Source organism: Cnephaeus nilssonii, assembly GCF_951640355.1.
Source record: "Cnephaeus nilssonii genome assembly, chromosome: 15".
In the NCBI taxonomy this organism is placed as follows: domain Eukaryota; kingdom Metazoa; phylum Chordata; class Mammalia; order Chiroptera; family Vespertilionidae; genus Cnephaeus; species Cnephaeus nilssonii.
The window spans coordinates 19,041,724-19,069,458 of record NC_137086.1 but is presented as its reverse complement, the minus strand read 5'-3'; the positions used below and the strand labels follow the sequence as shown (position 1 = coordinate 19,069,458).

General features: G+C 36.7%; 1 protein-coding gene across 2 annotated transcripts in view; it reads left to right on the top strand.

Annotated features, from left to right (window-relative positions):
* Positions 1–26,718, top strand: part of ATL2 (atlastin GTPase 2) — a 46,330-nt gene extending 19,612 nt beyond the window's left edge. Inside the window, exons 2-14 of one of the 2 annotated variants that reach the window (XM_079792157.1) lie at positions 2,338–2,582; positions 11,090–11,224; positions 12,040–12,144; positions 14,470–14,520; positions 14,825–14,881; positions 15,868–15,960; positions 18,230–18,368; positions 19,131–19,258; positions 20,517–20,573; positions 21,416–21,487; positions 22,148–22,579; positions 24,353–24,367; positions 24,463–24,891. In XM_079792157.1, coding sequence (XP_079648283.1) covers positions 2,338–2,582; positions 11,090–11,224; positions 12,040–12,144; positions 14,470–14,520; positions 14,825–14,881; positions 15,868–15,960; positions 18,230–18,368; positions 19,131–19,258; positions 20,517–20,573; positions 21,416–21,487; positions 22,148–22,579; positions 24,353–24,367; positions 24,463–24,570 — 1,637 coding nt within the window. In that variant the 3' untranslated portion in view covers positions 24,571–24,891. Of the gene's footprint in view, positions 1–2,337; positions 2,583–11,089; positions 11,225–12,039; positions 12,145–14,469; positions 14,521–14,824; positions 14,882–15,867; positions 15,961–18,229; positions 18,369–19,130; positions 19,259–20,516; positions 20,574–21,415; positions 21,488–22,147; positions 22,580–24,352; positions 24,368–24,462; positions 24,892–24,953 lie in introns of those variants that run through there. The other variant, XM_079792156.1, reaches the window with a different exon arrangement.
* Positions 26,719–27,735: the final 1,017 nt, after the last annotated feature.

Here is a 27,735-nt window from a genome sequence, read left to right as displayed (position 1 = left end):
GAGTGAAGACTCCCTGGATTCTATTTATGTCGGACTTTAGACACTATTTAATTGGTTCCCAGTTAAACAGTCTAAGTCAGACAAATCTTTAGTTCCTGTGTGTGTTATTTCTCATTGGGAATTTGATATAGGAAATCTGTTTCATTCTGTATCATACTTGAACTTGAAAATACGTGAATATTGGACAATCTTTTAAGAACATTTATTAGGAATATAAACTAGATGTCCAATATAAACATATTATCTAGTAATGATTATATACATAATACTTATACGTTATTTTAATAAAGACCTTAGCATTATATCCAGAGTTACTATCTAGTTAATATTTTTCTTGTTGATGCTCTAAAACTGTGAATAACGAATGCTAGGGAAGAATTTTTCTTCAATGATTTCTTGCTTTTCCACTTGAAAGTGCTTTGTTGGTGAACTATTTTGAGTGAAATTCTAACAGATCAAGTTTGCTTTGAAATTCTGCATTGCTCTTTCTTTCTTGGCTTTACTAATGCATTCACTTTCTGAGAAATTCTGTTTTGTTGACAGTGATCTCAAATAGCAAGTTCTTCTCTTCCAGGTAACAGTGCATTTGTAATGGCACTTAATACTTTCCACCGAATTTCAGAGCCAGTCAGTTATCTTCTAAACTTCTCAAATAATATTTTCAGCTAAAAACTTACTCCTTTACTAGCTCACCTGTCCAGTTTTTAAGCATTTTGAAGACTGTAGATTGTGCCTTTATAAGAAAATGGCCTCTGATTCAGTTTTATGGATTTGCTGATATGCATTCTATCAAGTGGTCCCACATCGTTAGTCAGTTTGTCACATTTAACAAGATTACTGGTAATTGTACTGACCTAGAGGTCTGTGCTTCCTTCAGTTATAGTTCCTTGTCCTTCACAATTGTGCTTTGTTGGACATGATAGTTTGAACGTGGGAGATCATTTGTATTCTTCTATCCCTCACTTCTGTAGACTTTAAAGTGCCTTGCTTTATTTCTAGAGTGACAATATTTTTACTTAAAAAATTTTGACATTATGGTGATTTACTTTTTTTGAGATTATAGTGAAAGCAAAAGTGTCAAAATTTAAGAAAATTTACCCCAATAAAAGGAGAGCAGAGTGCATATATTTGTGCTAAGCACAACTCCAGGTTTTTAACTGGATGATTAGCATCAACTGATTGCCAACAATCCTTGGTTTTGAGTTGGTCATAGTGTTTATAGTTATAAATTTGAATTTTGATCCTTATTGTGGAATCCTAATTATAATAAAGGTTACAAAAGCAATTTCAGTTTGAGGCTTTGCCAGTTTATGCTTATAGAGTGGTAGCAATGGGGCTTTAACCAGTTTTGCTGTTTGTCATCTGTGTTTACAGCCTGTCTCGGCTTTTTACTCCCATTCAGTTGAGAGAGACATTGTTCAGAAAAGTTCTTCTGCAAGAGTTACATTCTTCAGGTGTGCTGGGTGAACAAGGAAGAGTTTATGTAGCTGTTTTTGGGAGCTATGTAATTTTAAAGGTGGTGGCTGTGGTATTTGGTGAAAAAGAACACCAGAGGTAGCTGAAACTAAGTTGTAACTGCACCTCACTGACCATTTTTCTTGTGTCTTCCACTAAACATTAATCCTGTGCACCATTGGGTTACTCTTATTAAATTAGGGACTCATTAGCTTTATCATAGTCTCATTTTTGGAGATTTCTGAGGACCTTAACATAGCCCTTTAAAGTTTCAGAATGAAAAGTATTTACATTTCATACATATTTTAATCTTTGTAACTTGGAGTAATTTTTAGGCAATACCTACAAGGAAAATTGAATTGTGAATTATTAGGCGAAATTGATCCTCCCACCCCCAACTAGTTTCTGTGTGCATACAGTAGCAAAAGTTGTTTATAGAATAATGTAGTGCTCAGCAACATCTACTGTTCACATTTAGCTGTTAAAGACTTAATTGAGATAGAGGCTATACTTAGTATTGTGGCTTATCTGTATACTAGAGGCCCAATGCATGAAATTCGTGCAAGGAGGTTGGCCCTCACAGTCCCGGCTTCATCCGGAAGGTCGTCCGGCTGTCCGGTCTAATTAGCATATTACGCTTTTATTATTATAGATATAGTGGGAAATCTTACTGGTATTCTTGGTCTTACTATAGAAGGAATGGGAAATCCAACCTCTACCTGACCATCACTTGTAAATATTTTCGGATGGTTGTAAGGTGTGTGTGTATGGTGGAGTGGGGTGGTATGAGAAGTTAATTGAAATTTTGCTTTAGTTGTGATCCTTTAGAAAAAGTTTGTAATGCAGGAATTCAAGTAATGTTTTTCTTTTTTTAAATTCTAGGTGAGGATTATGAAGATGAGAACCTAGTAAACTCTGATGAGGTTATGAAGAAACCATGTCCAGTACAGATTGTTCTTGCTCATGAAGATGACCATAACTTTGAGCTTGATGAAGAAGCTTTGGAGCAGATATTGCTACAGGAGCACATTCGTGATCTTAACATAGTGGTAGTATCCGTGGCAGGAGCTTTTCGTAAAGGGAAATCATTTCTACTGGACTTCATGCTTAGATATATGTATAACAAGGTGAATAGTGTCTTTTAAATTGAACCCAATTAAAAACAACAAACTCTGCCAACCAACCAATTTTATTTAAAAGCTAATAGACAAAAAATAAAAAGAGCTGTATTTTTAGTTTTACAAAAATCAGTTCTTAATAAGACTTTTCAGTTATGACAGTAATATATGATTGAGCTCTTGATTGCTCTTCATCTCTATAATTCCTTTTTGCTTATAATACATATTGATGTATAAAATCGAGCATCTATGTTCTAGGCATTGCAGCTCTAATCCAAGATGCCTGAATATACTCCAAAGTCTCTGAAGTACTCTTCATCTCTCCCTTTTTGTTATTTCCTCGTACCTTCCCCTTCTTGAACACCTTTCTAGTGGGTGAGGTAAGCTGATAGAGACTTTTGTAGAAGTACATCTGTGCTCCTCAAGTCACCTTCAGTGACTGTTACTTTTTGGATGAAGTTGAGTCCCTCATACTGTCTTCCATGTTCTCTTAGATTCATCTCTTGCCTTTGTTCATAAAAGGATCTTACAGTTTTTAGTTCCTTGAGTGTGTCATGTTTTTCTCAGATGTCGCTGTGCCCTTGGCCAATCTTCACAGGAGGCCTTCCCTGATGTCTAAGACTAAGTTATGTCCTCCTCCCAATGCTCAAGGCACAGGTCATGTGTTTTATTGATACTACTTTTTTTTTTAATACCATTTTTTTACTCGAGGCCCGGTGCACGAAATTCATGCACGGGGCGGGGGGGGGGGCGGGGAGGGGGCGGGTCCTCTCAGCCCAGCCTGCACCCTCTCCAATCCGGGACATCCCTCACAATCCAGGACCACTGGCTCCTAACTGCCTGCCTGATCGCCCCTAACTGCCCTCCCTGCTGGCCTGGTCACCTCCAACTGGCCCCCCCCCCCCCCCCCCCGCTGGCCTAGTTGCCCAACTGCCCCCCCCCCCCCCCCGGCCTGATCGCCCCCAACTGCTCCCCTCTCCCCTGCTGGTCTGGTCGCCCCTGACTGCCCCCACTGCTGGCCTGGTCACCCCAATTGCTGGCCTGGTCACCCCAATTGCTCCCCCTGCCGGCCTGGTCGCCCCATGCAGCCTGCTGTTTGGTCGTTTGGTCACCCCTCACCAACCCCCCTGCTGGCCTGGTCGCCCCACGCAGCCTGCTGCTCAGTCGTTTGGTCGCCCCTCACTAACCCCCCAGCTGGCCTGTTTGGTCGTCCGTTCGGTTGCGATGGTTGCTTAGGCTTTTATATATATAGATTTTTTCTGGCTAGTTTAACCTCTGTCAAGGGTGGGTATTATCTTGAATACCATATCTCCTGCACCTAGCACAATACTTGGCCTGTGTAAGCACTCATTTTATATTTTGGCTAATGATCTCCCTTTCCTTACACATTTTCACTTTTTGATGGTGCCAGACAATTGTTATTTTCCTCCTCCCCTCTGATTCTGACTTTTTCCCTGAAAAAAAAGCAAAAAAAAAAATAAAAAAAATTTTTTTTTCATTTGAATCAGAATGTTTTTATAACAGTTTCAAGTTGGGCTGAGGGAATGGGAGTTTGATAGAGACCAAGAAAGAACAGGAAATTTGGAATGGATCATTTAGTGGGAAGGGCTTTATTGGGGGCGTTTGACATTTTGACATTTAGAAGCCACATGAAGATGCTAGAAATAACACTTTGACAGAATTATGTAATTGTCTAAATCCGTGGTCGCCATCCAATGGTCTACGGACTACTGGTGGTCCGTGAGGTCTGAAAGGTTGGCGACTGCTGGTCTAAATATTGGTCAAGGTGCTCACCTTTATGAGTTCTATATAAATCTGTAACTGGGTATGCATCTGCTTTTCAGGAAATTCTTTTTATAGGGGTCTCTTCAGGAATATTCAAATATGCCTGAGTATCAGAATGTAGTTCATATTAAAGAATACTATTATATTGGAAATGGAGGAAGATGGTGTTTTAAAGTTTTTCCACTTAAACTTGTTTTTTTTTTCCTGAGTTTCACATCTGAGAGGAATGTATAAATAGTGGCGTATCCTTTTAAAAGTACACTGTACATTTAAAGATGATAAAGAATTTCTGTATTTTGAGGTTCCAACCCCATAAGTTAGTTTGAGTGTATTGTCTCTATCTGTGTCTGAGCTGTTCACTGCAAATGTATTTGATTTCAAGTAGGTCACAGACAGTAAAATGTTAGAAGGGGAAGGAAGCTTAGATGACTTGTCTGGCAATGACAGATAAGTTTCACCTCAGGTGCTATTTGTGATTCCATCTCTGATCAATTAGTAGGGGCTGTTCAGAGGAGGAATAGCAGCCCACACATGTATTTGCTGTCTCTAGCTAATAGGATTCCTACCCCCTCTCCTGGGGAAGACACTGAAGCCATAGCAAGTTATGAGGGCCTGAGTGCTGTTACATACCTAATTAGTAGCTTCTAAGTAGAAATATTTTTATTAATTTTTATTCAAAAGGTTTCCATGTAGAATTCCTGATATAAGTAATCTCTCTTAATTGAAAATTGCATTAAACAGTGTCTGATTTTTAGGATGACATCCTTGTACTGATTTAATGGTGGGTTATAGTTTTCCTAGGAGATGAAAGGAGGAACAATAACAATGGAATGGTTTTCGATTTATTTCATTAACCTATATGCCTTCAAAGGTGGTGTGCTAGCTATAGAAGGTAGGAAGTGATATAATATGTGGTCTTTTTTTTTTTAATAAGTTTGTTTTTAGTTGTTTTTTTTTAATTGATTTCAGAAGGAGGAAGGGAGAGGGAGAGAGAGAGAAGCATCAATGATGAGAGAGAATCATCAATCGGCTGCCTCCTGCACACCCCACACTGGGGATTGAGCCTGCAGTCTGGGCATGTGTCCTATCCAGGAATGGAACTGTGACCCCTGGTTCATGGGTTGATGCTCAACCACTTAGTCACACTGGCTGGGTAATATGTGGTCCTTTGTGACTGCCATCTTTCACTCAGTGTTATTTATTTATTTATTTATTTATTTAGAGAGGGAGGAAGGGAGAGATACACACACATGCCCCAACCAGGGATCAAACCTGCAACCTAGATATGTGCCCTGACCAAGAATTGAACCAACGATACAGACGACACTCCCAACCAACCGAGCCACACTGGCCAGGGCACTTTAAAGGTTCATTTATGTTGTAGCATTATCGGTACTTCATTCCTTTTTAGGATAATAATATTTTATTGTATAGATATAACAGATTTTATTTATCTACTAGAGGCCCAGTGCATGAATTCATGCATGGGTGTGGTCTGTCCGGCCCACCCCCAATCGGGGAGTATTGGGGCCGGGCCTGTCAGGAGGAGAAGACTGCAGGAGGTTGGCTGGCCAGACATATAGAAATAACACTGATTGGGGCCTGATCAGGGCCGGGCCAGCTGGGGGAAGGGGCCATGGGCAATTGTCTGGTGGGCCCCGTCCTCGATTGGGGTGTGGGGGGTGGTTGGGGGCGGGGCTGGCCATGGTGAGGGGCTATGGGTGGTGGGCCAGCGGGCCCTGCCCCTGATTGGTGTGGAGGGGGGGTGATCAGGGGCTGGCTGTGAGGAGGGGTCTGGCTGGGGGGAAGGGCCATGGGCCAATCGGGGTGGTGGGTGCCCATTGGGGGCAGGGCTGGCTGGTGGGAGGGGCTGAAGGAGGTTGGCCAGCCAGCCCCACCCCCTATTGGGGTAGGGGGGCAATCGGGGGAGGGGCCAGATGGGCGGGGGCTTCGGTCCAATCGGGGTGGGGCTGGGTATGGGGAAGGGCTGCGGGCAGATCAGGGTGGGGCTGGCGGAGGTGGGGGGGGGGAAGGGTTGCAGGAGGTTGGCTGGCTGGCTGGTTCGCTGGCTGCAGTGGGCGTCATAGCAATCGGTCATTCCGATCCTTATGGGGTTCCGTTCGCTGGCTTTTTATATATATAGTTAATAAACATTTGGGTTTCCATCTTTAGTCTTATAAATAATGCTATAATTGTATTAGCATAGTTTAACATATATTCACTAATTATATATAATACTTTTATATACCTATATATAAAAATGGTGTGAGGTAAGGGTACAGTTTCATTTTTTTGTATGTGTCTATCAGTTGTCCCAGTACCATTTGTTGGAAAGACTGTTCTTTCCCCATTGAATGGTCTTGGCAACCTTGTTGAAAATTAGCTGGTTATAGACATGTGAATTTATTTCTGGGCTCTCAGTTCTGTTTCAATGACCTATTTGTCTGTTCTTATACTAGTACCAGACTGTCTTGATTACTGTTGCTTTGTAGTAAGTTTTCAAATCAGGAAGTGAGAGTTCTCTTACTTTGTTCTTCCTTTTCAAGATTGTCTATTCTAGGTCTCTTGCAATTTTATATGAATTTTAGATTTGGCTTGCAGATTTCTATGGGAGATTAAATGGGATTCTGTTGATGATTGGTGTGAGGCTGAAAGTTTGAGTATTGCTCTCTTAATATTAAGTGTTCCAATCCATGAACATGGGATGTTTTCCCATTTATTTAGCTCTTCTTTAATTTCTCTCAAAAATGTTTTGTAATTTGCAGAGTAAATTTTATTAGTTTTTAAATTTATTTATTTTTGGATGTTATTAAAGGAAGTTTTCTTAATTTCATTTTCAGATTGTTCATTGCAAGTTTATAGAAATACAATTGATTTCTGTACATTGATCTTATATCTTGCAACTTTGCTCAACTCATTTATTAGTTCCAATAGTTTTTTAGTTGATTTTTTAGAGCAGTGGTTCTCAACCTTCCTAATGCCGCGACCCTTTAATACAGTTCCTCACATTGTAATGACCCCCAACCATAAAATTATTTTTGTTGCTACTGCATAACTGTAATTTTGCTACTGTTAATGAATCATAATGTAAACATCTGTGTTTTCCGATGGTCAGAACCCCTAGCAGGGTCGCCTAAGACCATCGGAAAACACAGATATTTATATTACTATTCATAACAGTAGCAAAATTACAGTTATGAAGTAGCAACGAAAATAATTTTATGGTTGGGGGTCACCACAATATGAGGAACTGTATTAATGGGTCGCGGCATTAGAAAATTTGAGAACCACTGCTTTAGAGTCTTCTGTATATAAGATCATTTCATCTGTACATATAGTTTTACTTTTTCTTTTCCAATCTGAATACCTTTTATCTATCTTTTTTGGCTAATTTTCCTGGCTAGAACCTCCAGTACAATGTTGAGAACAAAGTATAAGAGCGGACATCCTAATGAAAGCATCTAGGTTCTCAACACTATGTATGGCGTTAGCTGTAGATTTTTTTGGTAAATTTAAAAAAGTCACGTTCAAGGTATTCCTCTCTATTCCTAGTCTGCTGTGAGTTTTTGTTTTGTTTTAAATCATAAATGGATATTGGGTTTTGTCAAATGCTTTCTTTTGCATCTCTTGATATGATCACGTGATTTTTCTTTATTCAGTTGATGTGATGGATTATAATTTTTTGAATATTGAGTTAGTCTTACATCCCTGGAATAAATCTGACTTAGTTGTGGTATACAGTATAATTTTTTTTATACATTGTTGGATTCAATTTGCTAATATTTTGCTGAGTATTTTTGTATCTGTGTTCATGAGATATATTGATCTTTAGTTTTTCTTACTTGTAATGTCTAGCCAATTTTGGTATTAAGATAATGCTGGCCTCATAGAATTAGTTAGGAAGTATTTCCTCTGCTTCTATTTCCTGGAAGAGTTTATAGAGAAATGATGCTATTTCTTCTTCAGATGTTTAGTAGAATTCACCAGTGAAATTGGGCTTTAGTTCATTAATTTTTTAGAAAGCTATTAATTATTCATTAAATTTCTTTAGTAGATATAGGCCTATTCAGATAATCCTATTTTTGTATATGTAGTTTGGCAGTTTGTTTCTTTCAAAGAATTGGTCCATTCTAACTGAGCTATCAAAATTGTGGGCATAGAGTTGTTGTTACTATTACTTTATTATCTTTTTGATGTCCATCAATTAATAATTTTAACTCTTTGATTTCTGATATTATTAACTTGTCTTTTCTCTCAAATAAAGTTCATTGATCTTTTCAAAGGAACATATTTTGATTTCATTGATTTTTTTCCCCCTATTGATAGCCTGTTTTTTTTCTTTTCAGTTTTATTGGTTTCTGCTCTACCTGTATTCTGCTTGCTTTAGGTTATATTGCTTTTCTAATTTCTTAAGGTGGACATTTAGATGACTAGTTTTAGTTCTATCTTCCTTCCTAATGTGTGCACCCAATGCTATAAATTCTCCTGTAAGCACTGCTTTTTCTGCATTTCACACATTCTCATGAGTTGTATTTTTGTTTTCTTTTAGTTCAAATATTTAAAAAATTTCTATTGACCCCTATGTTATTTCACAGTGTGTTGTTTAGACGCCAATTATTTTGGGGTTTTCAGCCCTGATATTATTGGTTTCTAGTTTAATTCCATTGTAGTCTGAGAGCATACTTTGTATAATCTATTCCTTTTAATTTGTTTTTAGCCCCAGAATGTGGTCTATTTGGGTGAATGTTCTGTGTGAGTCTGAGAGGAATGTGCATTCTGTTGTTGGATGAAATGTTCTGTAATTCTAGTTAGATTCACTTGATTACTGGTGCTATTCAGTTCAACTATATCCTTACTGATTTTTGTCTGCTGCATTTGTCAGTTACTGATTGAGGGGTGTTGGTTCAGTATTGCCTCACATATTTTGATGCTTTGTTGTGAAGTACATACACTTTAAGGATTGTTAAGTTTTCTTAGAGAATTGACTTCTTTATTATATGTAATACTACGCTTTATGCTGATAATTTCCTTGTTCTGAAGTCAGCTCTGTCTGAAATTAGTACAGCTACTCTAGCTTTTGTTTCATTAGTGGTTGCATGATATATCTTCCTTAATTTTCTTACTTTGAACCTACCCGTGTCTTTATATTTAAACTATGTGTGTTTTTTGTAGACAACAAATAGTTGGGTCTTTTTTATCCACAGTGACAGTTTCTGTTTTTTAATTGCTTTATTTTAGATCATGCATATCTAAAATGATTATTGATATAGTTGGATTAATATATCTTATGTTTGCAACTGTTTTGTTTTTTACACTTGTTCTTTTTTTTTAAATGTGCCCTTACCAGGAATTGAACCATGACTTTCTGGTTCATAGGTCAACGCTCAACCATTGAGCCATGCCATGCCGGCTAGGCAATTCTTTTTTGTTTTTGCTGTAACATTTTTAAGCAAATGGCAGATATAGCCTTTCACCATAAATACATGCATGTTTAACAGAAAAGGACTCTGTTAATGTTATTATTAATAACATAACCATAATACTATTATCATAGCAAAGAATCAACTTTGTTCTGATTTAATACCATCTAATATAATATCCACTCTAGGTTCAGATTTCCTTTAGGATTTGAAAGAGACTTTTACAGTTGGATTGTTTGAATCAGGTTCCAAACAAGTCTTGTGGTTATTTTTAAAGTCGTTATTTTTTTAAAGAGAACATTAAGGTAGTGTGAAAACATTTTAGTGTAAGTTATTCTAAGAGAGATATACTGTTTTTTTTGTTTTTTTTTTTTAATAATATATTTTATTGATTTTTTACAGAGAGGAAGGGAGAGGGATAGAGAGCTAGAAACATCGATGAGAGAGAAACATCGACCAGCTGCCTCCTGCACACCCCCTACCAGGGATGTGCCCGCAACCAAGGTACATGCCCTTGACCGGAATCGAACCTGGGACCCTTCAGTCCGCAGGCCAACGCTCTATCCACTGAGCCAAACCGGTTTCGGCAGATATACTGTTTTTGACAGTCATTCTGTCTGGAACTTAGTTTTGCTTATCTGTATAAGAAATGTCAAAATAGATGGTAGCTATTTTTTATGATTATTAAACACTAGTGGCCCGGTGCACAGATTCGTGCACTGGTGGCTCCCTCAGCCTGGCCTGTGGGGATCAGACCGAAACCAGCTCTCTGACATTGCGAGTGGGTGCAGGCCATGCCAAGGGAACCACTGGTGCATAATCGGGGCAGGGGAAGGACTGAGGGAGGGCTCCAGGGCGTGTCTGGCCTGTCTTGCCCAGTCCTGATTGGCCGGACCCCAGCAGCAAGCTAACCTACCAGTTGGAGCATCTGCCCCCTGGTGGTCAGTGCATGTCATAGTGACTGGTTGAACGGTTGAACGGTTGGACACTTAGCATATTAGGCTTTTATTATATAGGATAAGAAAGCTTTCCAAAATGGGGAAAAGTGGTGTGACTCCACTTATCTAGAAGTATAGAGAGTGAAAATGTGAGCAGATTTGAGAGGGTTTAGGTGTGAGAGAGACCATATCTGATGGACCACCTCAGATGAGATTTGGGACTGCTTTTGTAACTGCTTGTGTAATATTCCAGTGTATTTTAATCTCACTGGATTTACCTTCCTCATCTGTAAAATAAAGAGTGGCTGATTTTATATTTCTTTCTAGTTCTTAATTTTTTGTTTTATTTTACATTTATGCTTGACTTTTATAGGATCCTCAAAGTTGGATGGGTGGACACAATGAACCATTGACTGGCTTTACATGGCGAGGTGGTTGTGAAAGAGAAACAACAGGCATACAAGTCTGGAATGAAGTGTTTGTGATTGACAGACCTGATGGAACAAAAGTAAAATATTATTTATACTTACTTACTGTGTTTTTTCTCCCGTATTCTTTCGTGAGCTATTTTCTGGTATTAAAGGTTAAAACAACACAGAATTATTAATGTCTGATAACTTTAACTTACAGTGTTGGGCAAAAATAGGTTTACAGCTGTTCATATGAAAGGTAACTCAAGAATTAATAAATAATAATAAAAGAATAAACTCTGTTTTATGTATTCTCAACTGCAAACCTACTTTTGCCCTACCCTATATATGGATTATTATGTCAAAATCTGTGAGATAGTTAACTTAGAGTACTTTTCTTGTCCTAATTACTGATTTTAGCATTTATCATTTTATGTTTGACTAGAGGCACAGATTCGTGCATGGGGGGGCGAGGTTGGGTGGAAGGGGGTCCCTCCGCTTGGCCTGCGCCCTCTTGCAATCTAGGACTCCTTGGGGGATGTAGCAGTGCACCAAGTGGCAGGCGGCTAGGGAAGAGCCTGAGCCGGGGCCAGGCACCACACTGCTCGCACTCATCCCGGCCCCTGTGCCTGCTGCCGCCACTTGGTAGTGCTGCCGCAGAGTTGGGAGAGGCTCCTACTGAGCCCAGCTTCATGCTGAGCGGCGCTCTCCTTGTGGGAGCGCACTGATTACCAGGGGGCAGCTCCTGTGCTGAGCATCTGCCCTCTGGTAGTCAGCGCCTGTCATAGTGACTGGTTGGCCTGTTATTCTGTTCATTAGGTTGGAACGGTTGCTTAGGCTTTTATATATATAGATTTTTTAATTCACTATTGGTGAATATTTTACTTAATATTTTAAACTTTTAAATTTCTAGGTGGCTGTGCTGCTAATGGATACTCAGGGTGCCTTTGATAGCCAGTCAACAATCAAAGACTGTGCAACAGTGTTTGCTCTGAGCACTATGACTAGCTCAGTCCAGGTGAGACACAAGATGCTGTGGTATGATTGGTTCAGATCAGCCTAATACCTTTCCTCTTCCTCAAAATGCCTTTTGATCGGAGAAAAAAGGGTTAAAGTTAGAGCTATTTACATTTCATGCTTGCTGTTCTGGCTCACAGTATAAAATTTCATACTTTGCGTGCTTGCCAAGAAAGTAATAAACCAATAGCCAATTCCTTTGGTTTTTCTTCATAGTATCTGATGCCTTTTTTTTTTTTAAAAGGAAAAGTTATTGCATGTTATCTTTAGTTGGATTTCAGTCATATGACTGCCAGATATGTACTCCTGACATAAGAAATGTTTCTTCTCAGTGGTAGGTTATAGGTGATGCTGTCACAGTCTTGGAATTTTTGTTTTGCTTTCCAGTAATATCTGGAACATATGACCAGTCTGGAAGTTCCTATTTCCATACTTCCTCAATTTGAAGTATCTAGCTGTCTGAGTGGAAAGAAGTTTTGTATATTATGAGATAAAAGAGGAGTATTTTTCAACCTGGCTTCTATTTATTATAGGGCTTGTGATATCTGTCACTGTCAACTTGGGGATCCTCAGTCTCCTTTGTCCATTTTGTTCAACCTCTTTTTCTCTAATCTTGCAAGGTGGCAGAACTGCTAATCCCTTTAGGAAAGCAGAAGCCACATCTTTGTGTTTATATTATCACAGGATAGCCCTTCAGATTAGCTGGCATTGTGGCTTGCCTTAAAATATAATGTGGAGCAGAGTTCTCTGTCCTAAAACTTGTACCATGGTTTTCTCTTGTTTGTTTATTCAATTTTATGGTAGTAGAAGGCCTGGTTTTGGACAATCATTTACAGTCACTCATCCACTCTTTTATCTATGAAATGAGTATTTTACCCATCTTGCCTATCTCACATGTGGTGGTTATGTGCAGTCAGATATGAGATCTAAATGAGATAATGCAATAAGAAAGTGCTTTGTAAACTATTAATAACCAAGAAGATTAAAGTTATTTTTTTTATTATTGCTTTCCTCCTGATCTTTGTGGCTAGATTTCTCACCTTCTTTATATAAGCTCTCTGGCTGATAGATCAATGACAAATTGATCCTCTTTTTATCTATTCTTTCAACAAATAATTATTGAGCCTCTATTAAGTGCAACACAGTATGTTAAGTACTAATGATGTAAATGAACAAATCCTCTCATTGCTATTTGCAACCTGGCTCAGACAATGAAAGGATCTGGACCTCTTATCTAAAAGTTAAGGCCCATGTGGTAAAAATAGGTTGGTCATGCTTTTGGTTTTAAGTTTCTTTCTTTATGTATTTATTTTCTTGGTTTTAAGTTTAAATCTAGAGTTTAATCACCTCAGTCATTAGTTACTTTTTTAAGTACTCTGTTTGGAGTTAGTCAGCTGAGAATATTATTTTAATTTTGCTGACCTATATTGGCTGTTTATATTCTTGACTTCCAAGTGATTCAGCTAGATTATCACTCATTTGCTGTTAGAACAAATTGTTCTATCTTTGGAGCAACCCTGTTTTCTTAGACAACATTATTTCTTAGCAGAGTGACATCTGTGGACATCCATTTTTCTCCTGTGGTGGCCTAGGTCACCTTATAAAGACCTGAGCCAGAAGGACTGGACCTAGTGAATCTTTTCTCCAGTTTTCCTTCCTTGAGAGTGCTTAGACCTTCCATTATCGGCTCTGGTCTATGGAAAGCTTCCTAAGAATTTCAGACAGGGCAAGAGTGCCACCTACTGCTATTTTTTTTTTTTTTTCAGTTAGCACAGGCTGTTGAAATTTTCATGTTAAATTATTTAGTCTGATGAGTTTACTTATATAAAAAGAGAGCTATGTTAGAATCGATGGTAGTTGAGACACCCACCGAGTAACTATCAGCTATATACTATGATTGTACTGGTATCAGGGAGGAATTTATCTTTGTAGAACTATGCCCCTCACATTCATTGACTTAGGAAAAATAATTTTGGAAACAATATTTACTTAAAAAAAACCTGTTTCATAATATTTTAAAGTAACCTTGAGAAGGAAAATAGAAACTTACTACTTAATATACCTTTTTAAAAGTCTGCCACTTTTTAGGCCCCATATGCATGTATTCATGATTTTTACAGTTTACTACCACTGTTTTCCTCTGAATGTTTTATCCTATTAGGAAAAGAGAGAATATCCTTTTCATGTGCCACAGATTAATATAGTGAGTGGCTAAGTGATTCATTTGTACTGAGGTATAAAATAGCCTTTATTTCCACAAGTAAAACTATACACAGCTGGGTATTCAAAAATAAAATACCAGTAAAAACAAATTTTGTTTTAACAGGTATATAATTTGTCTCAGAATATTCAAGAAGATGATCTTCAGCACTTGCAAGTACGTAAGACTTAATGTATGTCCAAGTATTGAAAATTTAATTCCTACTTTATTGTGACTTTACCCCTAAAAGCCTATAACATTGTAAGAAGATTGAATACTGCATGATTTTAAACGGATGTACGACTTCTTATTCATTAAACTTTTTATTAAATTTTAATATATACCCACCCAGTATATTAGAAAATTAAATGCTTGGCTTTCAAGTGATATCTGACATCTAGTGGTCTGATGTAAAACAGTTTTACAGATGTCTTCTTTCCATCTCTTTGGAGGCATTATTTTAAATAACTTGATTTAATAGTTATTTACAGAGTATGGCAGGCTTGCAATGGAAGAAATCTACCAGAAACCATTTCAGGTAAATAAATATTTTATCATTTTTTTAAAAGTTACCTATGGACAGCTATCAAGTCATCTCATTTGTAACTGAAAACATGAGGTCATTACAACAAACTTATTTTTAGCAATAGATTCAGCAGAATTGATATTAATTTATGGTAATGTTATCACCAACTTGTCAATAGTAGGCTAACCAAATACTAGTAGGAAATAGAAAAAATGACTGTAGATTCTTAATTAAATATTATTTAATTCTAAGACTTAAAGTCACTTAAATTTCTTTTAACATGATAAACTACTACAAAATAGCATAGGTTTCTTTGGTGTGGTGTATTATAAGTTGAGGTTAATCCTGTTCTTTATTTTGGTTTCATAGGGAATTATTTATATTTCTCCCCCCTTCTGCTCTTTTATGCCCTTGTTTTTTAAATGATAGGTACAGAATATTGTCAGAAATTAATCTGGGTGGAGTTATTTTAGAAGTATTTGCTTTGCTTGCTTCTGTGGAGCCTTTTCATGACAGAGATTAATTAAAAACAATTCTGCCTCAGTCTTGTCTTGCTCAAGTGATTACTTATATGAAATATTTGGGCTGGTTATAGCTTCATTTTGTGTATATGGATGAAATACACTCTATTGGGCCTGTTTCCTTTTTTTCTGAGTTGGGGTATTTTTACCACCATGGGGATATTTGCCAGTGTCTGGAGACATTTTTGGTTGTCACATTTTGGGTGGGGAGTTAATTTTTAAAAACCTGCATTATTGCTTGTGGTGGCTCTTCAAACATAGCGAAGTTCTCAAATGGAGGCAATTGCTTGGTGGTATATGATCTGGGAGTATTAGTTTAGGTAGGCCCTTGATATAACTATGAGCAGTATTAACCATTTAATACTACAAATTTTTATAAGGATTGTTTAGGGCCTTATTCGGCTTCAGTTGTTAAAGTAGTGGCTTTTTTGTAAGATTTTGTAAAATAAATTATTTCTTTTCCCCCCCTGTGTATAGACATTAATGTTTTTGATTCGAGATTGGAGTTACCCTTATGAACATTCATATGGTTTGGAAGGTGGAAAACAATTCCTTGAAAAGAGATTGCAGGTAAGCCCCACTTCTTAGGAGAGTGTAAATGCCAAGCCAGATGAAGGATTGGGCTTCTTGAACTGCTGCTTAGACTACCAATCTCTAGGTATCCTTGGAATAAATTGAGTATCCCAAATTAGCTCAGATGACTCCATACATAATTGGTGAAAAGAGGACAATGACTTACTTACCTACTTAGATTGCATGCATGTTCCTCTCTGGCCCAGCTGATCTTCTGAACATTTGGGACAGACTGGATAATGTAATGTGCATGCATTGAGCACAGACAGTGTGAGGCCATCTCTCCAAGGAATTATCTCATAGAATGATAGCATATGGAGCTAGAAAGGGATCTTAAATATCATCTAGTTCAGTCTTCTTTTTAAAAGAGATATATATATAGCAAAACTAGAACCCAGAAAAGTGACTTGCTTTTGATCACTTCAACTAATTATTGATAACTGGACTACAACCTGAATATCCCAGTCTCCTGGCTCATGGAGTATGCCACACCAAGGCATTCCTGGGAAATAACCTCACCAACATGATCCTTTATTCCTAAAGATACCCTCCATGGCATTATTTGGGAAACCCTTATGTCAGATATTACCCACCAACTCACCTACACAAAAGAGGGTTCTGTCTTGATTAATACAATTTTCTTTGCCTATGTGATGACACATTTAGTTTCTCAACTGCACTCATAAACTTTGGGTACGATATAGTTGTCTTATTTCTAAAATGAGATTAAAACCAGCTCCTCAATCTTGGATTATTTGAAAGGCATTTTTATTTTTAGACCCTACTGTTGGAGATCATTTTAGTCATCTAGAATTTTCTCTGGTTTGTTCAGAAGAAATTAACACACAGCACATTAGGCATACTGCCTAAACTCAGAATTATGTACTTCAAAGCCAAGAAGGATTTTTAGTGTCTTACTGAAGTGACATAGAAAAGTGCTTAAAATCATCAGTGTGTAGCTTGATGAATTTGTACAAATTAAACATAGCCACCATGTTACTGGCATCCTGAATCACCCACCTCCATCCACTGACACCCACCCTTCCCCCAGCCCCAAACCCTCTACCAGTATATTGACCTCTAACTGGCTTTGTTTTTATACTTTTTATGAAGGGAATCATATACAGTATGTATTTGTTTGTGAATAACTTCTTTTGTCTATTATTATGTTTCTGAGATTAATCCATACTGTTGCATGTAGCTTAGTTAATTTATTCTTATTGCTATGCAGTATTCCATTGTATGAATAAACAATGATTTTTCAGTTCTACTTTTGATAGTGATTTAGGTAATTTCCAGGTTTTGTTGATTATGAATGGGGTATTTTGGAATGTTTTTTAGAATGATTTTTGAGAAGTTATATTGGGATAAATAGTTATTAAAAATCTAAAGTTAAGGTTTTCTTCCAGAAAAGACAGAGCAATCTCTCTTCCCAACATTGATAACTAGCATTAATCGTAAATAATCATTGGGACTGAGAGCTGAAATCCTAACATATTTCTAATGTTCTTTGGACGGCACTGGAGTGATTAACTTTAGCTATTCTTTGACCCTTTTATTTGTAGGCAGAGTAATACTTTGTTTTTCTCTTTGCCATTGTAAGTACTTTAAAGGAAGATTCTTAATTTCTTACCTGGTTCATAAATCTCAACCAGGACTTATTATTCTGGTGTTAGATATTATGGTTAACTAGTAGCCCATTTGCAGGAAAATCCTGCAAGCGGCTGTTGCAGCCGCCTTTGCGGCCACTGCCGCCCGCCCCGCTCTGCCCCGTTCCACCCCGCTCTGCCCCGGCTTTCCCTCTAGCAGCCACCTTGCTTTCCGCTTTTCCTCCCTCTTCCTTCTAAGTTTTCTTCAGTCTTCACTCCTCCCTCTCTCCGTGTATGCAAATTAGCCACCATCTTTATTGGGTAATTTGCATACTCACCCTGATTGGCTGGTGGGTGTGGCTTTGGTTGGCGGGCATGGCTTGGGCGTAGCGAAGGTGCGGTCAATTTGCATATTACTATTTTATTAGGTAGGATTGTTAATTTTTTTCATGTCCTTGGCAGCTAACATAGGGGGAAAAAACAACTTTTCTGGTTTAAGACAAAGTGAGGTCTTACCAAAGTGTCAGAAATGGATCTTTAGTAAAATTTTATGTTGTCAAACACCTATCTGGAATAGCATCTGAGTTAAGTGTGCATGCATGTGAGTATGTGTGTGTTTTCTTTAAAAAGTTTTTTGCTCCTGTTTGCACCTTCATTCTGTCTCCTTCTGCCCTCAGGTAAAGCAAAATCAGCATGAAGAGCTACAGAATGTAAGGAAGCACATTCACAATTGTTTCTCAAATCTTGGTTGCTTCCTTTTACCACATCCTGGTCTTAAAGTTGCAACTAATCCTAGTTTTGATGGGAGATTGAAAGGTGGGAATTCCCATTCTTGCTAAAATCAGAACTTATTTTTTAGGGGCTAAAAGTTTTTAAAAAGTACATGATTCCTTAAATTTTGTGTTTTATACTGAAGGACATTTTGATGCATTGTTAATGATGTGATTATAATGCTCTGTGTGGTCTTTCTAGCTTTCCATTGGTTTTTTGCAAATAGCTATCATACTGATTAACATTTTATAATGTGGTCTGTTGCTCAGCACTGATGTCCTAAAAGTTCTGAAGGCTTGGAACATTTAAGTATTTCATCTGGTTGCTTTCTGCTAAAAAGCTTTACCAATGTACTGTATTGATGCAACCAGATTTAAGTTTCTCCTTTTCAGGGGTGATAGTATAACTTTATTATGTTTGTTTTTGGATTGTTTTGAGAATGATGGTAAAAGGCTTGAAGATTGATGAAGCTTTTACAGTATGATTGGGAAAAATCTTAAAATTTAATACAAATTTTTGAATTATTTGCCTTCTGAAAGGGATAGTTTAGTTAATACTTAATGTGGGACTTGTTTGTGTAGTCTACACTTTATTATTTGACTGAAAGAATTCTTGGGGTGTGAGGGGCAATGTCAGGGGTGCTGTATTTTTTCTAGGAGATGACATGTTTGGATGAGTTTAAAATGAATCTACTTAAGTAATAGATACTGTGAACTCTTATTCATGAAATAGAATTTTATGAGCTCTTAACAATGGGTAGTTCTTAGCTTTTTGAACTAATATGTTGACTAATTTCATGTTCACTAGATATTGATGAAGACTTTAAACGAGAGCTTCGAAATCTGGTTCCATTGCTGCTTGCCCCTGAAAATTTGGTAGAAAAAGAGATAAGTGGATCTAAAGTCACTTGTAGAGATCTTGTAGAATATTTTAAGGTAGGAAAACTCTGACATTAAATGACTTTGTTTCCTATTTTAAAGCAAAAGTATAATATTTATAATTTGTCTGCCTTGAATTTGGTATATCAACGTTTAAGGATATTTAACATTCTAGTAGACACCTTGTGTCTTCTGGACAGTGATTTATTTACAGAACTATCCTACTTGTTCTCCAGCTCTGATATGGAGAGAAGAACCATTCACTGTATTGTAATACCACTCTGTCATTTGTGAATGACAATAGGGATTGGGAGCATAATTCTCCATCTTGAGTGCTTACAAAGGCCTTCTCTCAGAGTTCTGAGGACTTGATAAGAGCAGCTGAAAGTATCAGAACTGGTTTCTGAGCGCAAGTTATTTGTAGCTAAAATTATTTGTAGGTTTTTTCCCCTCTGTTCTTTTCAAATTTTATAGCTTGATAGACAAAGTAAGACCTTGTAGAGGGTTGTATTTATTCATAGTAGTTGTGGATAAGTGGAAGGGAAAACACAGTTAACTAAGAGTGTGTTTTTGGTCCTTTTATACATACTGTCTTTGTTTAATTATGACTTAATTTAATCAATAGAAACTAGAGATGAAAGATTCCTATATGGACTTACTAAAAACTCTCATCTTGCCTTCTTACTCTTAAACCACAATTACATAATTTTTTTTTAAAACTGAGAGATAATTTAAGCTGGTTAAAGTAAAGTACTGAATTATAATGTTTTCTAACATATTTAGTTGAAACATTGGTAGTAGGGGAGAATTATGTGTTTCTTTTCATAAAGTGGATGGCATTTTATATATAACTTTGAAATATGAGAAATAACTTTTATGCACGTTGAAATTATATTTAGAAACATTTCTCTAGGATATCATTTAGCAACATAAGCATTTAATAATGTTGAGCCCTAGCCGGTATGGCTTAGTGGATAGAGCATTGGTCTGCAGACTGCAGGGTCCTAGGTTCGATTCTGGCCAAGAGCACATCCCCAGGAGGGGGTATGCAGGAGGCAGCCAATCAGTAATTCTCTCTCATCATTGATGTTTCTATTTTTCTAACCCTCTCCCTTTCTCTCTGAAATCAATTAAAAATATATTTAATAATATTGAGCATAGGGTTAATTTTGTTGGAATGAGACTGGATTTTTAAAGTCTAGATTTTCCTTTTAATAGTGTGGATTGTTTTTATATTTAATGATTATGTCTTTCTTTTGGATTGTAGAGCTAAATTGCATAACCTATCAATATAACAAGTCTTCTATATTTTTAGGCTTACATTAAAATTTATCAAGGAGAGGAACTTCCACATCCAAAGTCCATGCTTCAGGTAGTGTGTGTGTTATACATGTGTTTATTTGTGAAAGAGAAAGAAAATCTTTGCTTTAGAGATAAATGCTGGAAATGGGGTGGTACTTCTTTGCATGCATGTACATATCAGATATTTAAAGCAGTACTTGTCATGGGTCCTGAGGTTTTTGGTAACTACAGATTGCAGACCTTGCACACAGGCCACCAGAAATAAGAATCCTCAGTACCTTCCCTTTAGTTGCTCAGAAAGTGTAGGAAATATTCTGTTGCAGAAGCTAGCTTAAAATGGGCCTCTGGACCGTGCTTCTCCTTTCCTCTGCATCTTTGACAGTGAATGTTGTTTGAAATAAGGCTTATTTTCTTTTTGTATTAATGATTTAGAGCTACTTCTAATGCTACCTCAGGCAATTTCTCCATTTTATGGTGGACTAAGTAGTATTTTCTTATAAAACTCACCCAATAAGCAATTTTGTGCATTTAAAAATATCCCTTGTGCAATATTGATTATGAGAGAGAACCATATTGGGTAATACTTGATTCTTTACATCTGAAGACTTGATGCATTTTAGGTTTGTGTTTATTTAATTGCCTATAATTTCCTGAGTATATGTGGTATTTTTTATAAACCCATTTTAACAAACCTAAGAAAAATAAAATTAGGCAGATAGTTCTATTAGAAGCTAGATAGAGTTTTACTATATCCTTTAAACTAGTGTTCCATTGAAAAGGAAAACTGGAAGTTGGTAATATTTTCTTTGGTTCATTTTCAGACTTCTTTATTGTATATAACTTACTGTGTTGATCAGAATTTATAGAGTCATCCTTTTTTGCATAAAATTGGCACATATTTTATTCTTTTAGGCAACAGCTGAAGCTAATAATCTTGCTGCAGTAGCAGGAGCAAGAGAGATTTATTGCAGAAATATGGAACAGGTTTGTAACTAAAATTTAAATTTGATGCTATAGTGAGATTTTTATTATGTAAAATAATTGAAGTAAATTGTACTCCTTATGCATTGTTATGTTACATCATTTCCTAATTCTCTGTTATCTAATTCTGCTGGAAATTAACTAACAAAATAATTCACATAGAGTGCAGGAGATGGGCAGTAAGTTATTACATAAGCCGTACTGGAATATTTCCCGACACATGATTCATAGTGCTGTTAATTAATAGCTTCTAATGTAATTAACACTAGCTTAAGGCCACTAGCAATTTCTATGCTAAGCTTGCTAACTTGAACATTAAAGTACCTTTTTAATTTATTATCTTTTACCCACTCCCTTGACAGTAATCTTTTGTACTCTTAGGGTGTATTAGTGGGTCAAATGAAGTCAGGTTCAAATTTTGGTGTAATTATTTTTGTCTTTACTTGTATTAGTTATATTTGGAAAATTTATTTAGCCTGAGTCAGTTAAACATATAGGCTGTAAATAAATAGGTTATGGTTATGTGTGAGGTATTATGAAGAAGTTTAAAATTGAACCATGTAGGTGGTTTGACTTTTTGAGACTGAACACTAAGAGTAGGGAACTTGCAAGTGTGAATCATTTCTAGCATGTAACCTTCGTACTGTAATCGTGTCTGTACAGGTATGTGGTGGAGACAAGCCTTACATTGCACCTTCAGATCTGGAACGAAAACACCTGGATCTCAAGGAAGTGGCGATTAAACAGTTTCGTTCAATTAAAAAAATGGGTGGAGATGAATTCTGCCGTCGTTATCAGGACCAGCTTGAAGCTGAAATTGAAGAAACCTATGCAAATTTCATAAAGCACAACGATGGCAAAAATATCTTCTATGCTGCTCGTACTCCTGCCACACTGTTTGCAGTCATGTTTGCTATGTATATAATCTCAGGACTGACTGGCTTCATCGGTCTAAACTCTATAGCCGTCTTGTGTAACCTGGTCATGGGTTTGGCCCTGACATCTCTTTGTACTTGGGCATATGTTAAATACTCTGGGGAGTTCAGAGAAATTGGAACAATGATTGATCAGCTTGCTGAAACACTGTGGGAACAGGTTGGTATCTGTGTTTTGGTTTTCAGTGACTAATCTCATCCCTGTGACTCTCCCTCCTCCCCACACAATATTTGCACACCTACTTTTCTTTTATATGCGAAATGTCAAAAGGATTTTTCTGTTTTGTTTGGATGTATAATCTGAATATAAAGTGTGAACGGGAGAGTGTTTTTTTCTTTAAAGTCGTAATTTCAGAGTGCTTTGGTTGGCTTAAATCTGTAATATCCTTTGGACAGATTCTTAATCATAGACCTAACTCTGCCAAACAATGGGCAGGGAAAGTCTTTAAGGATTTCTTTCTTTGAGAAGAGGAAATATAATCAGTGAAAGTTATGAAGGTAAGGAAAAGAAGTTTGGAAGTTCAGTACCTTTAGGAAAGCAAAAGAAGCTTCTTACTAATATTGGCAAGAAGCAATGCATGCTTATATTCCAGGGAAAATATTAGGTGGCATCCAGGTCTTTGTTGCCTTTCATGAAGATAGTGATGATTTGCTGATATACTACAAGGAACAATCCAATAGTGATTTCTTACACCAAAAAAACCTTTGACCTCTACCAAGGAAATACTGATGAACAAAGCAAAGCACTACAGAGAACCAACTATTAATCATAATCTTTACTTCACCCAGAAATCAAAGTCGGGCCTGACATGTATCTACTAAGGAAAGCCATGTTGTATATTGGCCAACTGTATGTTAGAATTTCCTATGTACAGAAAATTCCATTTAAGGATGTTGTCATTAAAGTGATCATCATGAAATACTTGAGCATCATGTCGAGGACCAGAATGAAAGCTGATGGACAGTAAAATAGGCATTTTCAGATACCATTTTTGGGCCTATGAAGTATTGGGCTTAATTGAAGATCTAGAATATCCAGGTCCATGTTGGTTTTGACTTTAAATGTAAAACTGAAGAAGTAAACCTTTTTTTTTTTTTTTTTTTTTTTTTTTAGAAAGTTGATTGGGTGGTGACTTTCCTTGTAATGTTATTTTATAAAGTGACCCACTATATTAATTTGGATTTTGAATTTATTCTTTAGAGAAATGCTCATTTTTATTCAGGTCCGATTTGGAAGCTTATGTTTGGATATTTGTTAAGTTTAAATTTTTGTCTTAAAAGTCTGGTTCTTCACATTCCTTTGATACCTTCTAATAGAAGATGGATTAAAAGCTATTACAACTTCACTTTTTAAAAAAGTGTTACCCACTTTAAAATTTTGGACTATTACTAATGTTCTGCAACAAGAATTACAATAATTGTACAATGTCTTCTTTTGAAAACCAGTCATCTCCTATATAGCATTGATTCTTAAGATTTTAGAGGTGCCATTATTACAAAACAAATCAGTGGTTCTCAACCTTTCTAATGCCGCGACCCTTTAATACAGTTCCTCGTATTGTGGTGACCCCCAACCATAAAATTATTTTCGTTGCTACTTCATAACTGTAATTTTGCTACTGTTATGAATCGTAATGTAAATATCTGTGTTTTCCGATGGTCTTAGGCGACTCTGCTAGCAGTTCTCAACCTGTGGTTCAATAATTACGGAAATAATTTTATGGTTGCGGGTCACCACAATAGAGGAACTGTATTAAAGGGTCGCGGCATTAGAAAGGTTGAGAACCACTGAATTAAATGGGAAGAATCTCAAGTGGGTGAAATTATTTTCAGTGTAGTTAAGGTAAGGGGATCACTAGTCAGAGAAGGTCTGTGCTGCGTCAACGAAACTTATCTAAATTTTTTTTTGCATTTCTCTTTTTTGTTGCTTCAGAGGAGTCCCAGGAAGGTGAGAAACCTACAAAGTCTCAAATTCCTGTAGTCTTAAACTCTAACTTCCAGGCACTCTCAGTGATTCTCCTAACAAATCACTCCATGTTTTAGGTGTTTTCCAAACTGTTTGAAGTTACTAGACGCCGAATGGTTCATCGTGCTCTTTCATCAGCACAGCGACAGAGACTGCCATCCAACAATAACAAGAAGAAAAATTAGACAGTATTTTAAACTTTTTTCTCTATCTGAAGTGTTCACACTTATACATGTAGGACAATAAGCAGGACCGTCTGGGCCGGTCTGCATAAATGCTGTGTACATACCAGATTTGATGCTGCAAATAGGGTATGGAATTGCACATCCATCTCATAGGAATTGTAAATGGTTTGAATAAGAGGAAAGTGATTTTTGTTGCATTAAAAAATGTCTAACTGCATTATTTATAGCATCATAACTTTTTTTTTGGGAGAAGCATCTTTTTATTTTCCACATTCCTGGTTATTTTCTTCATTGCTTTGAATTGAATTTTTATATCTATTTTTATGTGTAACTCTTTTTTTACCTCATGTTTTTATTTGTTTTGCACATTTCTCATACCACAGGTATTGAAGCCCCTGGGTGATAATTTGATGGAGGAAAACATGAGGCAGTCTGTAACAAACTCTATCAAAGCAGGCCTGACTGACCAGGTGTCTCATCATGCCCGGTTAAAGACAGACTGACAGTTCATCTCCTCATGGACTCCACTCTCCCTCTTGTTCATGCTTGCTGTACAATGAGAACTCAAATACAAATAAACCAAAGTTTACAATCAACTGTAGAAGTAGTTTAGTACAACTGGCTTCACAGATGGCTGCCACAGAGTGTGAAAATTGTTGGTTGGTTTTAAGCATTCTGTTCATGGCTCCTAAGGCATGGAAATTGGCTGAGGAGCATTAGTTTATCATGCACATTTGTGCCATGTTTTTAAATCTTTCTTTTCCTTTTTACTTACGCTAATGTTAGTGAAATTTGTTTTATGTAAAAGGATATTTCAGGGAAATATTTTAAGAAATCTATTTAGAGTCTTTCTAACACAGTGTCCCATTGAATCTTAATTTTTAGAGAAGCTATGAATCACTGTATAAAGAATCAGATTGGAATGACAATGAAGCCTTTATTGAGCCACTACATTAAAAGTATATATTGCTTTACTGCCTTCAATACCAGTATTACATAAATGCATGTGTCAGAAACCACAGAAATTACATGACAACTCTTGTAGCTAAGAAAGTGATTCTGAGGTGTACATTTGTCTTGCCTTTTGGAATTTATAAACCTGACCTAAAAGGAGATGCATATCTGGGAATCTGAACTGTCATTATGCAGTTTAGCCTTCATGTACATAAAATATGCCATTAATTTCATTGGAGAAATTCCATCCAAAAATGTTGCCTACAGCTATGAGTTAAGAGTGTCTGTACAGTGTGTAGCTTTTATTTTCTAAACTCACAGATAGGGCATGTATATGAATTATAAATATATAAATAACAATTTTGTATTAAAAGTTTTGTAGTTTATGGCAAAATCTGGTTCTGTGGTAGGCTAATAAGTACAGTCCCTGTGAAGGAATGTTTGTGGCTCACGTCGGTGTGTGAATGCATAAACTATTTGAAGTTTTTGATATATTTGTGATATTTATCTTCCTTGAGCACTGCAATCTCACCCCCCAAGGGAATCCAATGGGAATGTTTATTGTGACTTTGTTCTCTGTTGCATTTTAAAGTTATTTCCTGTAATTTATTTTCAGTACATAATTAAAAATTTGTTGTATATATAAGATGAAACTTGTGATTCTTTTTTTAAGGAATTCTTCAAGTATGTATTCCATTACATAAATCACATTTGTTTATATTGAAAAGAGCATGAGCAGGAAACACCCAAGTGAGAGCTCTAAGGTATTGTACCTTTAAGCAAAGCTTGTAAAAAGTTATTTTTCTGTGTCTGTCTTGGATAGGGAGAACTTGTTGTGATTAGCCTTGGTGTAGCACAGAATTTTTTTTTTTTTTTTTTGGTGATATATGTAAGGTTAACATTTTTGCAATATTTTTGTAGCCTTCTTTAAGGACACCTATTAAAGCACCTACTTTGGTTTTTAAGTGAAAATTCAGATATTGAATTGCATGCCTGAACACTCTAAGTTTATCTTGGTTGATATTATCTCCTCCCCCTTTCAACTCCTGTTTTTCTATGGATTGTATTTGTTTCCATCTGTATTAAATTGATACCAACTCATCTGTTCTTAAACATAAAGAATCCACCTGAAAAGTGTCTCTCTCTATTTCTTCGACCACCCTGTTTTATGAATGCTGTGGACTGTTTTTATGAATGAAAGAATAAAAAGTTTGTTGTATAATAGCAGCAATTCTTCTGAAATTAAAGACACATAGCTTACTTTTTCTTAAACTAAAGAGTTGTGAAATCTAGACCATTGGATTTTTTAGTAATGTTGGAAAGAGTGTGTTTTCTCCAAAGAAGATTACTTCTATAAAGGATTCTAAGAACACACTTTGGTTTCAGCTGGAAGATTCTGAACATTTTTAGGCAAGAAGCAATAAAAGGGGTTAAAGATAAACTGTTGACTGAAATAACTTACTGAAGTAGTACATTTTCTGTGGTACAATTTTTTTTTTTAGTAATCTATATTACAAGGTGGGTTTTTACAAAGAAATAGTTTAGGCCCTAGTCGATTTGGCTCAGTGGATAGAGCAGGGTCCCAGGTTCAATTCCAATCAAGGGCACATACTACAGGGTCCCAGGTTCAATTCCATTCAAGGGCACATACCTTGGTTGTGGGCTTGGTCCTTGGCCCTGGTTCAGGGTGGGTGTGGGAGGCAACCAAACGATGCGTCTCACATTGATGTTTCTCTCTCTCTCTCTACCTCTCCCTTCTATCCTCTCTAAAAATCAATGGAAAAATATTCTTGGGTGAGGATTAAAAATAAAATAATTTAGGACAAATGATTTATCTTCTTAGTTAAGGCAAATAACTTGGCCCAGCCAGAGTGGTTACATGTCGACCTATGAACTAGGAGGTCACAGTTCGATTCCCGGTTGGTCAGTGATTCTCATCATTGATGTTTCTCCTCTCCCTTCCTCTCTGAAATCAATAAAAAATATATTTAAAAAAAAGACAAATAATTTACTTTTGTGGAAGAGGCAGTTCATTTGTCACCCTGTTACAAGCATGCCTTACACATTTCTCATGAAGATCGCTAGTTGCTTCAGTGAACATTGTAGAATCAAAAACCAGTATTTCATTTCAAGGGTTACATTTTCAGAGAACCCTGAGCTGGGCTTACTTCACTTATTTTACTTCCAGAATTGGACAGGCAAGGGACTTTA